Source organism: Pezoporus flaviventris, unplaced genomic scaffold (assembly GCF_033815535.1).
Source record: "Pezoporus flaviventris isolate CSIRO_AGI_PZ_B2104156 unplaced genomic scaffold, CSIRO_AGI_Pfla_v1 ptg000069l, whole genome shotgun sequence".
Classification (NCBI taxonomy): Eukaryota; Metazoa; Chordata; class Aves; order Psittaciformes; family Psittacidae; genus Pezoporus; species Pezoporus flaviventris.
The window spans coordinates 2,473,623-2,488,527 of NW_026892617.1; the positions used below are offsets into that span (position 1 = coordinate 2,473,623).

Consider the following 14,905-nt stretch of genomic DNA (forward strand, 5'->3'; position numbering starts at 1 on the left):
ACTTGTGGTACCCTCAGCGCGCTTGGTCACCGTGAGCAGTGAGCGTGCATCTTCAGCCTCGCTCTGCTGCTGTGTCCTGAATCCCAGAGTTCCTTCATGTAATGCCAGTTGGGAATGAGGTTTTTTTCCCTTCTGTATTGAAACCTGTTACCTTTAGGACAGAACCTGCCTGCGTGGACTGGACATCTCCCATATTTTACTTTGAACGTGTGATCTGTTCTAAGAGCACTAACTAGGTGACAAACAGGGTACATGGGGCTCAGTATCTATTGTCTGGGCTAGAATACCTGTTTTAAAGAGAGGAGTGATGCCACCGGATGCATCAGTCCGACAGCTGGAAGAACAGCAGGCTGCATAAATGGAAGAGGTTTGTTTTATTCATCCTTTTAGTGATGATTTCCTGATGGGTTTTTAGGGGCTGTACAAAGCAGTAAGAGGAGCCCATTGCTGCAGTTTGGAGAAGGAAGTGTCAAAGGCCAAGCTTTATGTACTCACCTCAGAATTCAGACTAATAGGACTTGCTGTTTGAGTGAGTGAAGATCTCATCTGGGCTTTGAAACATGAAATGTTTCCTAAAGCGTAAGGAAGCACAGGGCATCAGTTCCAGGTGGAATTCTCCAGCAGTACAGATACTGCTCAAACAAAAGACTTTGGAAATGAAACCGGCTTTAAAGCCGAGCTAAACTGTGCTCTGCTGCTGGACCTCGGGTGATCCATTGAGAGTTGCTGTGTAGCATAATACGTACAACTGCCCCCCTTGGGGGAGTATGACTGTGAAGATATTGAATCCTTTGAAGTAGCCTGTGTAGATATTAACCATGTATTCTTATCCAGAGATGCTGTTCTACGTGGAGTCGTATGCACTTGCCCTGACCACCGAGCACAGTCACAAATTCAGACATTGAATACCAAGGTGACTTAATACCACCAAAACCCTCTCCCTGTCATGACCACCTCTTTTTTCTGTTACTGTGACCTGATTTAGTGTCCTCCTTGTGTGTGAGTTCTCCTTCCATGGAACTTGTACCCGTTCCGACTGTATCAGATGACTTAGCGACGTGGCCTTGGAATGCTACGCAATGTATGGATGTACTGGGTGTAAATGTTTATATATTGTACAGCACCTTTATACATACTTCTGAGGTTCTGCCTAGAGAGAGACCTGTAAATCGCTCATTATTTTTTATATAGATATTAAAAAGAAACTCCAGTTCCTGGCCTCTTGGATCTGCACTGTATAAAATAGGTTCCTGGTTGACTTTCAGTGGCGTGATACCTTAAACCAGCTGCATCCCTGACCCAGGTCTTTCCTACAACCACCGTGCTCTTCCAGGAAACAAATGCAGTTTATTCCTGGAAGTTTCCCTGACTCCCTGTTCAAGTACCAGAGGTGTTACAAGTCGTAGAGAAACGGTTGTTACTGCTGCAGCCCTTGTACTGGAGGTTTATTTGTACATTTTGATGTATGAAATTGTCATCTCCTTTTACCTCTTCACACCTGCTCCTTGTACAGAAAATCTTTGTAAACAACTTGATGCACCACCAGAAGTTCTTCTGCCATCTCCCCCCTTCTGTGAAAGAATGAAGCTATGAACAGTTCCTCCGGTTTTTGCTTGGTTTATTAATAATAAATAGAAGGGATTAGAGCCAGTTAAGGGAAATGTGGCTTTAAGAGATGCCCTGAAAACGTTCTGTTTCCCCCCCGTGCCCTTCCCAAGCATTAACCTGCTCGTGAGGAGGAAGCCTGTGCCGTGTCTCCCCCTCTGAACTGATCCTCCCCGCAGCTTTCTCCCCTTGCGTGCACCAGTGCAGCACAGACCTGCAGCAGCTTCTCCCACCACCACCAGAACAAGACATGACAGGGAATGAACACAGCAGAATGCTCTACAGTGATAAAGGCTTTACCTATCGGTTGTGCTGGAGCCCTGTTCTCACGTAACTAAGGTTGGCAAAAAGCGGGCGTTGTTCAGTTGCACAAGACCCAGCATCAGCCAAGGGGCATGAATCTGTTACTGTCTGGTTGTCAGCACGGAAGCAGAATTCATCTTGTGCAGACCACATTCCAGTGCCTGCTGCAGCAGTTCAGGAGAGAGGCAGGGCCTCGAGCACACTGAGCTTAGAAGGAAAGAAATGCTCTTCAGCACAGTCAGGTAAATGCAGCTGGGCATACTCAGTCTGAGAGAGCACCGGAGGATGCTCAAACAGATGAACCTCAGTGTAGCTCCAGAGCTCTCCAACAGGACGGTGCTCACCAAGACGAGGGCTGGCCCTTCATGTCACATGCAGAGACCAAGGCACCTGTGGCCCCATCACTGTCCCTCCACCCAGAGCTCAGGGCACTCACATTGCTGTAGGTGGCCTATGCCCCACGCAGGCTGGGCCCAGGTCTGCTCTTTGCAGCGCAGCTCCTCCAGTCTGACCCCATTAACTCCGTTCTGCTGTGTGTGTGTGCCACAGGGTGACCAGTTCACTCTGTCTGTTGCAGAACACGAAAGCAGAGGAAGAACCTTTGATACTTACGCTGAGAACCTGTTTAAAACCTGCAGCTGGAGAGCAGCTCTGCATTCACCCAGGCTCTTGGCTCTCTTCTCTGGTGGGGCTGTCAGGTGGAGACGGCCGAGTGCCGATGTCCGGTCAGTTCATGGTTTAATTTTCCATAACTGAAAAGAGATCGTGAGCGTGAGTCTGGGTCTGAAAGCTGCTGGCCCGAGGGGGTTTCAGCTGCAGGTAACAGTCCCTCTCCTTGCCCAGCCTGTGCTGAATGCTCCAGTTCAAGTGTGAGCCACACGAGGACTGTGTCGTCATTGCAAAGGGAGCGACACACGAGTCCGGTGGCATTAAGTGGGCACCACAGACCTGAACAGGGCTGGAATTTAACTCATCCTCGTCCTTCCCCCCCCAGAGCTGGCTCAGGGAGCTGGGGGTACAGGGTCTGTTCTCTGAACTGCTCCATAGCAGGAGCCTAATTCAAACCCCAACCTTCCTGCTGGGGCGGAGGAACGTGTCTGCGGCACAAGTGATGCATTCAGCTGGGTCAGAGCTATACTTACTCTGATGTTGAATCCTAGAAGATCACTTATAACACCTGAGACAGCAGAGAGTATTACAACCCGGGTTATGTTGTAAATTAGTGGGTTCATGGTCAGCCCATAGAGCCTGAATGGAGTATCCAGCTCCTGTGGAGACCAGGAAAAAAGTCCATTAGCATTTATCCGCATCAGAAGCAATTAATCCTCTGACTCTTAGCTTAATACCAGCTCCCTGGCAGCCTTGCCAACCATGCACTGCCTCCATGCCCTTTCTTAAATGTACGTACAGAAACTGCCCGTCTCTTCCAGGCCTCCCAGCTCAAAGGCATTTTCTAACTGCTGAATCTGAGGAGGCTCCTTTGCCACTCTGCTTGTGTCATAACAGCTTGATCCAAAGGGCTGCAGAATCTGCCTGGGCTAATTTATGTGACTCAGACTCTGCTCTTTCCCAAATACCTACTCTGCTGCTCTCAACAAGCTTCAATATTGAAGCTGCTGAAGGAATCTGACTTCAGGCAATAAGGAAAGATGCTGTGTTCATACGAGCCTCTCCTCTCACTGATCTAAGATGCAGCAAGCCACCACTAATCAAATGGTTGCAGGACAAATCAACCACACTGGTCCTGTATTGCCTGAACTTCTGTTTTAGAAGACGGGTTGAGAGAGCTGGGCTTGAGAAAGCTCCTGAAGGGGAGACCTTAGAACAGCTCCAGTGCCTGAAGGGGCTGCAGGGAACCTGGAGAGGGGCTTGGGACAAGGGATGTAGGGACAGGCCAAGGGGAATGGCTTTAACCTGCCAGAGGTGAGACTGAGATGAGCTCTTAGGCAGAAGCTCTTCCCTGTGAGGGTGCTGAGGCGCTGGCACAGGGTGCCCAGAGAAGCTGTGGCTGCCCCATCCCTGGCAGTGTTCAAGGCCAGGTTGGACACAGGGGCTCGGAGCAAGCTGCTCTAGTGGAAGGGGTCCCTGCCCGTGGCAGGGCTTGGAACTGGAAGAGCTTTGAGGTCCCTTCCAACCCAAACTATTCTAGGATTCTAGGAACTTGCCTTAGCAAGGACAAGAGAAATGGGAAGAGGAAAACCAGGCAGTGTCTTTAGTCATAAAAAACCCCGGTTTTGGGGAGAGCAGCAGCTCACCTTCAGTAGCTTTGTGGATAGCTTCAAAACATTGTTTACCAGAGACAGCTGCTCTTTCTTGTTTGGCTTCTTCTCCATCTTGAGGTATAAGTTTATCTGTGACAGACACGTTACAGATCAGATGCTAATACTCCAGCAATAGCTCCCAAGTGATTCCTAACAGTGGGAACTGGAGCTGCTTTTGCAGTCTGTTGCCACTGCTGAAGATGTGATGCAGCCACAGACAGGAATTCAGCAGTGATCATATTCTCTTTGTGACTGATAGGGCACATGTTAACCCAGAGCCAAAACTCAGCCAGAGTCTTAGCTGTTGGGTCTGTCCAAAGCTTTGCCAGCTCATCCCTCCCCAGCTGCACAGAGCTTTAGTCCAGCACAGGGGTTAAGTTCTAATTAAACTTCAATTTAAGGTTTGTTTTAAGCTGGTTTGAAACACAATGATTCTATCTAAACATGCCACAAAAGCAAAGGGAAAACCACCTAAACAGAGATACCTGCTCCGTGAGCAAGATGGAAATGTTGCTGTATTTCTTATTGGTTTCAGAGCCCAAAGATGCCAGGCGCAGTAAAAAGAGCAGAAGTGCTGCCTCCCAGATGAGGAACTCCCAGTTGTAAGCTGCATTCAGAAATGTTTTGTGACCCTTAAGAACCTGCAATGGGAAAGGTAACAAGGAACATGCCTGTCCTGAGGAAAAGTGCCAAAGCAATACCCCTGCTCCCCTTCTGAACAGAGATCCATGCTCTGGAGCTACTGAATCCTTTCCCCTTGGAGTGCAATTCACCCCTGCAACAGGCTACAGTAAAAGGTCTTGTTTCCAACCTGGCTTTAGCATGGAGTTCTGATCTTTTTCTCTGTGCTTAGAACAGGACACTTGGTTCTTTCCTCCCTCTTGCCAGTTAACGGGCAATAAATGGTCTTTCACCTGTGCTTGTCCCAGGGGCAAGCCTCAGACCAGCCCAGCCAGGCTGCACTGATCCTGCCTTCCCCAGGATGTGTTTGCTGGGTCTGTCATTACCTCCCCCCAGAAACCTGTGGCTTACAAGAAGCCATCACAGCAGAGGCAGTAACTCCTGACCATCAGCCTCACTGCTACCACAACAGTGGTGCTGTGGTAGCAAGAACTTGCCTGAACAATCTAATGGATCTCTTGTCAAAATCAAAGAAACCAAGAAACTACTCCAATAATAACATTGCTTACTCCAACAGGAGGCTTAGTGAAGTGTAAGTGACAGCTATGGACCTGCTTCTCAGCAGCTGGTTAAAGAAGGGGCTGCAGTCAGCCCTCTTCAGTACCATGCCCTGTGAACACTTGATACCGGGGCAGAGTCCTCTCCTTCATGCACAAAAGCCAATGATGTCCTTAATGATTATAAACCCCCAGACTTTCCTCTGCAGACAGAGAATTCATATCTAAACAGAGAGAAATAACACCTAACCATAGAGGATTACTGTCCACTACCAACTAAACAATACAAAGCTTTTCAAAACACAACCCACTGCATTATTCTGGTGACAAACAGCTCCAGTTCAAGCACTTTGAAGGCTGGCAAAAGAAAAGCCTCCAGTAATTTGGGGGTTTCCCCCCTACTTCCTTAAAGGAAAAGGTTCCACTCTCACCTGGGCGCAGCATATAAACGCGATGGAAAGAGCCAGTAAAAAGATTGAGGACACAACAACATCCACGGAGCGCTGGGGGCCTCGCCTCTGCCAAAACAAAGACACCGAGTCAGGGCTGAGAGGGATGTGGAGCTCTGAGGTGCAAGCTCACCACAAAGAGCTCTGCGTGTGCAGTGACTCAAGCAGTGCTGCCAGGGACAGCAAAGAGCCTGTACTGAGAGCCTCACTTGTGCCCTCTGTGACCACCAAATCCTGGCTCGGAACTCACCTTTAGGTAGGACCGAAGGGATAACCAGATCTTAATGTTTTCTACCTTCTTGAGTCTGAAGTGAGGGATTTCGTATTTCCTGGCTTTCCGAGCGGATGTGATGTGACTAAAAAGCTTGGCAAACAAAAACCTCTGCGAATTCAAACCGAAAACATACACAACATCAATCAGTCTAAACCGAACGAGATCGCTTGGGATCGCTTAGTGGTAACTGTCAGGAAAGGTTGTGGCACCTTGGGAAAGCTTAACAGGGGCCCTTGGGGCCTCTCCAGTCACTGTGGACCGGGCTTGGAACAACCCAGTCTAGTGGAAGGTGCTCCTGCCCGTGGCAGGGGGCTGGAGCTGGATGAGCTTTAAGGTCCCTTCCAACCCTAAATCTCATGGACCTATTACCAGCTTTGACACCACAGCTTGCTGAGACACACTCGTCTTGCCAGCATCTTCAACAGCAGCATGGTTTGGGTAGAACACCCCACTCCAGGGTTCATGACAGGCAACAGGACGTTTAAACCCACCTGTTTATACGTTCGCTCCGCAACACACATCATGAAGAAGAACATCCACGTTAAGCAAAGTCTCTCAAGGAAGTTGATTGCAGACAAAACAATGACCGGAGTGCTGGCGGGTGCCCCGCAGAAGATGTGCAGGAGCTCCTTTAGAGAAATGGAGCAGAGCTGCTCCAGGTTGTCTGTGCGGAAGAGTCTGTAGAGGAATGGTAGGAACGCTAGGCCGATGGTGAGGATGTTTCCCAGCATTTGATAGCCCACTCCTTGCTGGTAAGCATTGACCTGGCAAACAGGAACAAAACCAGGATGATTTACATGTGTTTTGCGTCAAGGAGAAGGCATGCTGCTGTGGCAGAATTGACTCAATCGAGGATTCAGTTCCCGTTCTCTTCAAAGGACATAGCCTAAAATAATTCCATCTGTTTCATTCCAAAACCAGCAACAATCAGTCAGTAAATCATAAAACCACCACCTTGAGCCCGCTGCAGAGACACAGCCAACAGCAATCAGCACTCATTGAAAAGAAAGAGGGGAGACTGAGATGAGCTCTGAGGCAGAAGCTCTTCCCTGTGAGGGTGCTGAGGCGCTGGCACAGGGTGCCCAGAGAAGCTGTGGCTGCCCCATCCCTGGCAGTGTTCAAGGCCAGGTTGGACACAGGGGCTTGGAGCAAGCTGCTCTAGTGGAAGGGGTCCCTGCCCACGTTGGAACTGGATGAACTTTAAGGTCCCTTCCAACCCAAACCTGTCTGGGATTCATTAGCCTTCAACAGGACCTCCTCAGCTTTGGTTTGTGCATTTTTTAAGTTAAGAACATGCAGAACTGTATTGGCCATTGAGGAAGGAGCACTTTTATCCTGCACTTCACATCTGCACATAAAGACTGTCAGGTTTGCTGGTGGTTGCTTTTTAGTGCGAGGGAGAGGTTGCAATGCTCTGAAGCCCTCTTACCCTGCTCATGATAATCCCACTGATCTCCAGCACAGACATGTCCACCTTCTTGCAGTCATTCCCTTCCCAGATTAGCGCACTCACTTTTGCAGATGCTGGACTTGTATTCTGCAGCCAAAACAAATGGTTCTATAAAACAGAAAAGCATGCAAAAGGTGTATCATCATTTCTGTCCCACTGGTACATAATGCTTCTTCCTAGGAAGTGTTTAGATTGAGAGGGGAGATTCCCAATTTGTCTTTGGGTGAAATACTTTGCTTTAGGTTTAGCAGTTGTCAGGATAATAGCAGCAGGGAGCAGGGAGTTGATGCTACTTAGATCAGCACAGACATCCAGGTGATTAACACGGCTGACAGGGTGGGCTCATCCAGCATTAGGCTGCTCCCATTACACCAGCAGCACTCAGATGGGTCTTTCATATTACCTGGGCATACAGGGGGAAGGGGGGGGGGGTGGAATCTTCCACAGCATTCTCAGCTGCTGGGCACAAGCCAACAAACCTGCTGGAAAACATCTTCCTTGGCATCCCGCCGGGGATCCCTCACAGTGATCTCCTCGCTGTCGCTGGTGCAGGACGAGCGGCACTCGGGCCCGTGGAGCAGATCATCCCAGAGCATGTCTTCTGTCTCCGAGTCATGGCGAGTGCTTTCGGAGTCCCTGCGGCCCACGCTGCAGCTCCGGGATCCCACATGAATGCAGGACCTCAAATCCTATGAGGAAAAGCAAACTTCACCCAGTGCACACCCAATCTGCAGAACCAACTTCCCAAACTGGCATCCGGGACAGCTGAAAACTGCCCTGAAGTCACACAGGGAGCATTAATTCCCCAACTTGACAATATCAAAACTGACTCATTCATTCTAATGCAAAAGTTTTCTGACTTTCACATAAGCCATTTTAAGATTTCATTTCTATTTTAGATTTATGGATTTTTAGATCTATCATTTGATAGCCTATATATATATATCTATTTCATCTTCAGGTGGTGGGAGTGGCAGAAGGCAAGATAAAGTAAGGAAGTGAATGCATATATGTGACAGAATCGATTGATTTCCACTGTTTAAAATCAAGATTTATTACAGTTACAACACAGAGCTGCCTCCCAAACCACAAGAGCAACTGCAGGGATTCAAACCAAGCAATTAGAGGCAGCTTGGCCTAAACTGTGCTGCCAAGAGGGACTTTTTGGGTTGTTTGGCTGGTTTCGTTAAACAGAGTGTTATAGCCCCAATGGGGAACAAAGTTTATGAAGCTGCAAACAAGCAGGGAGGCCACACCTTATATATGAAGATGCTGAAGTGCTGTTGTTTAATATTGGTCTGTTCTGATGGGGAGGACAGCCCTGCACTGTCCATGCTCAGTAAAGCTCTGACTCTTGTATTTATGGCCATACCTGACCGTATAATGTGGATTCTAGTTCAGATTCCATGACACTATCCGAGTCTCTGGTATTTTTCAGGGCTTCCTTGACCTGCCAAAACCAAAGGAAGACTTATTATCCATAGCAAAAAACACGGTGGAAAATGGCATCAATTCAACGTGGGTACCTGTGAGACAGCCTGGTTCAGAGAAACAAGAGGCCTCTCTTTCTTCTCCTCACAGCTGTTGTCACTGGAAGCCCCTTCTAGATTCTGGCGTAACAAGATCCGTTGTGCCATTGCTTCAGCCTCCTCCTCACTCGAAAGCTCATCAGAAACTCCACCTCTGTTGGTGCAGTCATCCTAGAAACACAGCAGTCAAAGTAAGACCGAGGCACTGCTAAAGAACCAGCCCAGACTGCATCACTTCAAAGGTTCAAAGCCATTGCTGCTGCGACACTGCTGCACCCAGTAATCTCTTGTTACCTGCAAAAGCCAGCAGATGATCTCCACAGAAGATGCAGAAACGATATCCAACTCGGCATCATAGGGACATCCCAAATTTCAACTCGTTACCCCTGTCTTACCACAGAGGTAATGAGGGAATCATGGTGGGGTGGAGCTGGATTTGGGACATGGGTGGGAAGTGGAGAGGGCAGCAGCAGCAGCTCTTAGCAATGCCTTACCAGCAAACTTAAGCCCAGGAAAAGGGATGCATCTATAAGCTGCTGGCTAGCAGACCAGAAATCATGAGCTGTGTCCCTCCACACCCAGCTCTGCTCCTCTCCAAATGCCTGGAAGCAGGAGTGTAGATGGCACAGCACTGTGGTGCTCTGCAGAGCTTCTAATCCAAGTTCTTCCTGTGGGAGCTGACACCTTACAACTCAAAGGAGTCCCAAAAGTAACTCCACAAAGCTTTATATTGTAGGGATTCAAAGAGAGGTCACCGTGCTTTAGCTCTCTTCACAAAGGATATTTCAGTCTTTACTTTCCTGCCTCCCACTGAGAGGTTACTGCAGGGAATCGTTTGCAAGGCAAATTATTTTCCAGAAGTGCTTTTGAAAAATGGCTCATTTATTATCATTAATCTTTATCTTAACGAAGATCAGAATCTTCTTTAACTGAACATCTTGGGAGCAGAAGGCTCCGCAACCAACGAGCACTTTGGCAATACAGGCATTTTCCAGGGTACTTGACTATTGTGCTGACTGACAGTAAAGTGTCAGCATCACGTCAGCTGCTCAGTCAAGAAGGAGAAAGGGGTTTTAGGTTTCCTATAAGCAAGCAAAGATCAGTAGAAGAAGGCTGTATCAAACCACACAGTTAAATATCAACATGTTTTGGGGCACATACAGAATATACTGAAACCTGTGACTCTGAATGGCTCTTTCCTGCAGGTACCTGATGGCTCTTTTCCCCATCAGAAAGCTTCTTTTTCTCTTTGAAGTGCAGCAGCCTGTATTCAGACCTGGCAGGTCTGTGTTTAATGCCATTATTGACACCATTCATGCCATTCTCTGTCTCAGTCCCTTTCTCAGCTACCAACTTCACTCTTCTAATCCTAAGAGAGAAAATACAATTAAATGCTTTTATGTCAGAGAGAAACTCTTTGAGGAAAGCACCATGCTCTCTTTCACTTGCCACTGAGGTACAACATGAAACAATATAGCTGAGGGAATAGGTAATTGTCTGCTGCTGACAGGCTCTTTGTGTCCTGATTCTGTTCAAGGGACTTGTATCTGCTTCACTCTCACTGGATGCTGCTTTTCTAACTCTAATAGTACCTGAAAACTTCTAAACCCAGAAGGAAATCTTTACTTATTATTATTTAGAAAGAAAGAAAGAAGTGCAATTCAGAAGACAAAAAATCCTTGTCAAAAGAAAGGACCTCTCTCATCCAGAAACTCAGCTGAGAAAACAGTAGAAGACAGTAAAACACTATCCCAAACAACCTATCCTCCTTGTCCTTGAGTTACTTTTACAGAAGGGAAGGTGGGAAGCGGGATGTCTAGCCAAGCAACTCAAACTAGAAGGCACAATTGCTCCTGGAAATCAGCTGAAACAGTAATCTGAGCACAAGCATTCAAGCCAGGTCACAGAAATAAGCTCTGTCACTTCCTCTGCTCATCGAAGACTCAATTTAGCTACAGTGTGAGATAGGGTCTGATCTCCTAATAAGGACACAATAAAACTTCATGAGGATTCAGCCTCCTACAATAAATGCTTTGAGCTCAGAACTAACCGGCAGCCTGTGGGGACGCCAGTGACAGCACACATTCTGTCTTCACTACCCAGGTATCAAACGGTTTGCAGTGTCAGACATGCAACAAACCCGGTGAAGATCACATACCTCCTTCGGAAAAGCACACTAACTAGATTGTTAAGAACGGATGCAGGCTCTGACTGCTCTTCTTTCCTGGTTTTGTCAGGAGAAGACCAACTGTTGCCATCGACACCCCCAGATTTGCGTAACTTCCTGAGTTTTGAGAAAAGGAGAATTAAATTTGCATAGCAAGCTGCTTGGAGGTCATTCTCAAAAGATCTGAATCAGCTTTGGACAGCTTTTCAGATGCTATTTTTCTTCAGTCATGCAGACAGAATGCTTGGTTCCAAATTAAGTAAAATGTTATTTGGATGAACTGAAGTTACGCACATACCCACAGGACATCGGTGTATCACTAGCAAAAGATGCAACTAGCATCCTGGACACAATCTTTGATGTAGAACTCTATCCACGTCCATCATCCTGTGTTCAACTACATTGCACCAGTGTTTAAATTGAGTCAGACACCTAACAGTTAAATATCTAGCAGATGGACTGTAGCATCTCCTACACGAACAAACTGCCAGCAATGAATCCATCACAGTCATCGAAGGAGGGGATCCTGCCCCTCTACTCTGCTCTCAGGAGACCTCACTTGGAGCATTGTGTGCAGTTCTGGTGTCCTCAACATAAAAAGGACATGGAGCTGTTGGAACAAGTCCAGAGGAGGCCATGAGGATGATCAGGGACTGGAGCACCTCCTGTATGAAGACAAGCTGAGAAAGTTGGGGCTGTTCAGCCTGGAGAAGAGAAGCTGCGTGGAGACCTCAGAGCAGCTTCCAGTGTTTGAAGGGAGCCTGTAGGGATGCTGGGGAGGGACTCTTCATTAGGGATTGTAGTGACAGGACAATGGGTAACGGGTTCAAACTGAAACAGGGGAAGTTTAGATTGGATATAAGGAGGAAGTTCTTTACTGTGAGGGTGCTGAGGCACTGGAATGGGTTGCCCAGGGAGGTTGTGAATGCTCCATCCCTGGTGGTGTTCAAGGCCAAGTTGGACAGAGCCTTGGATGAAATGGTTTAGTGTGAGGTGTCCCTGGCCATGGCAGGGAGTTTGGAACTGGATGATCTTCACGTCCTTTCCAACCCTGACTATTCTATGATTCTATCTCTGTCCTGTTTCTCTGCTCTCAGTCCACATCAGCAATTCCCTGCAGTTCACACCAAAGCAGGACACCAGACTGGTTTGCCTTTCTGCACAGAATGCCCCCCTCTGGCCACAAAGAAAAGACATTTAAAAGGCTGTGTCAGAAAGAAACTTCTACTGACAACTGAAGAAGACCTGTCACAGCCTGGTAAACCTGCACTATTTGCCTGGGTTATGAGAAGATTATGACCAAGACAGAAAAGACACATTAATGGTTAAATGACCGATTTACATAGAAATAGAAGGTATTGACCCATTTACATAGAAATAGAAGGTACTGACCCATTAACTTCCACCCTGAGCAAGCCACCAGATGACCCTGTCACCCCACTCACCTCCTCCTTCTGCTGAGCCCGTTGCTTCCTGAAGGTCTATTGATCTGGGTAGACACTATTTGACAGTGCACAGTTCCCATCAGCAACATAAGGCACATTGATCCCATGACTTCACTTGCGTTCACCACAGGCATCATGAAATACAACACAACTGCTATGACTGAAAGGGAGAACATGGTATCAGATGCAAAAGAGCGTGGCCAGTCCCTCTGTCTGCTGCCTTTAACAGTTTTTCTGTATGTTATTGGTATTTCTGCAAACACCAGTGCCACACGTCCTGACACCTACATTAAGCAGGTTGCAGATCCTGATGCTTTAGATGACAGGCTACGAATTGATGCCACGTTCCTTGCAGAGAAAGGACTGTGGCACAGGCTGCTACCAGCCCTTACCTTGCATAACATAGAGCACCAGAAGCCACATAAAAATACGTTGGGAAGTGACCTGTATCCACCACTGGCTGAATAATGGGAAAAATACAACTCGCACGATTCCCTTCCGAGTTAGTGACGTCCAGGGAATTTCAGGCTTGGCTTTAGCAAATGTAGAGCCTTGGGATTAAAGGAAAAACAAGTGAATCACAGGAATTTTTGTACTTATGGCTTGCCCACGGAAGGGGGGGGGTGGTGGAACTGGATGATCTTAAGGTCCTTTCCAACCCTAACTATTCTATGACTTCCTCTTTAGCCAAGGGCAAACCCTGCAGTTCAGAGAGGTGACAGCAGCCCAGCCTCAGGCACTCGTCCAACACGCAGGGCTAAAAGCAGCCCTGGCTGCTGCCCCTTCCCCTCCCTACCCCAGCCTGCTCTCACCAACTCCCTGCATCCCTCCTGCCTCTGCTTTCAGGCTTCCATTGCTCCTTTTAGACTGCTGCTGGCGAGCACCGGGCACTTTCTCAATGCTGAGATCTGGGGCTTCGGTGCTGCTGCTGCCAGAACAGTTTAGTGCGAGGTGTCCCTGCCCACGGCAGGGGGGTTGGAACTGGATGAACTTCAGGTCCTTTCCAACCCTAACTATTCTATGACTCATGCCCCGGACAAGCACTTAATGGCTCCAGAGGAGGTGCCGGCTGCCCTGCACCAGGCTGTGATGCGGTAACGGCTGTGTGGGGATGCCAAAACCCTGCATCTCTCACCTCTGATTAAATCCACGTCGATCAGATCAGGCTGAATGTGACCCTTCTTCTTAGGCTTGCTTTTTAAGCCCTAAGAAAACGAAAACAAAGGCCAGTTACCGGCTGCGAGGGCAGCCGAACCCGGGCTGCGGGAGCCGCCGTTACCTTCATCTCGGTGTGCTCGATGGACTTCTCCCATATCTGCTGGTCGTAGGCCCCGATCTGGAAGGAGAGGAGGCTGAGGGCACGGCCGGGCCCGCGCCCGCCCTCCCCGCTCCGCACTCACCTTCTTCTGGTACCAGGAGATGGCATCCCTGTCGGGAGCGGCCATGGGGGGGGGCGGCAGGGCCTGCTCCCGGTACCGGTACAGGCCCCGGTGCCAGCCCCAGCCCCAGCCCCTGTTGCCCTGGAGACCGCCGCTCGACTGCTTCCGCCTGCCCTCGGCTCGGCTCGGCTCGGCCCGCCCCGCGCAGGCAGCACAAGCCGAGCGCCGAGCCCGGTTCCCGCGGCGAACAGAGGGAGGCAAGCGGGTAAAGGACAAAAATCAGACTTTGTTTATTAAAAAAATACTTTACAGGAAAAAAAATTCTATGCATTCCGTCGGCCTATTTGACAAAGAAACGGCGGAACAGCTCGAGACCCGGGTACAGGCGGCTACGGACACAAATGCGCTGCGTTACTCACGGAGAGGCCCGAGCGGAAGCGCTCGCTCCTGGCAATAAATACCCTAAGGCCGCACAAAGCAAACAGGCTTCCAGGCAATGGTCCGCGTCCTCTGGAGGCAGAGACCGCCGATAAATTAAAACCACAGAAACAAAACGTAAAAATCGTAGCTGCCCATCAAAATCAAATTAAAAAAAAAACAAAACCACAAAAAAACAGCAACACAGAAGTCTCTTTACACGTTGTACAAAGAAAGCAAAGGGGTTTAGGGGTTCCTCCGAGCCCCACGGACACCTCCTCACCCCCGTGCCAGGGCCCATGGGTGCTGTGCTATGGGGAGCGTCACACTCTGTGGGGTTTGGGGAGCAGAACCAAGCCGTCCCCTCCTCTCGCACCCCTTGAGCTGGTCCCCAAGCTGCCAACGCTTTGCACTCCATGGAAACCACAATTCCAGGGTTTATTACTGG

At 48.7% G+C, this 14,905-nt stretch overlaps 1 protein-coding gene across 4 annotated transcripts; it reads right to left on the bottom strand.

The window, feature by feature from the left end:
- Nucleotides 1-1,601: 1,601 nt before the first annotated feature.
- PHTF1 (putative homeodomain transcription factor 1) lies at nt 1,602-14,112 on the bottom strand. 4 transcript variants are annotated; one of them, XM_061471973.1, is made up of 18 exons: nt 14,062-14,112; nt 13,941-13,997; nt 13,797-13,866; nt 13,054-13,212; nt 12,662-12,821; nt 11,208-11,333; nt 10,259-10,418; nt 9,047-9,220; nt 8,893-8,970; nt 8,000-8,209; nt 7,500-7,628; nt 6,562-6,834; nt 6,047-6,178; nt 5,779-5,865; nt 4,655-4,810; nt 4,164-4,259; nt 3,051-3,176; nt 1,602-2,660 (listed from the first exon to the last, which is right to left on the bottom strand). In XM_061471973.1, exons 1-18 carry the CDS (start codon nt 14,104-14,106, stop codon nt 2,640-2,642), a joined length of 2,259 nt encoding a protein of 752 aa, XP_061327957.1. In that variant the 5' UTR covers nt 14,107-14,112; the 3' UTR covers nt 1,602-2,639. The 4 variants fall into 4 exon arrangements, with proteins under 4 accessions (XP_061327957.1, XP_061327956.1, XP_061327959.1 ...); XM_061471972.1 differs by having other exon boundaries at nt 10,211-10,418; XM_061471975.1 differs by lacking the exon at nt 11,208-11,333.
- Between the last annotated feature and the right edge of the window lie 793 nt (nt 14,113-14,905).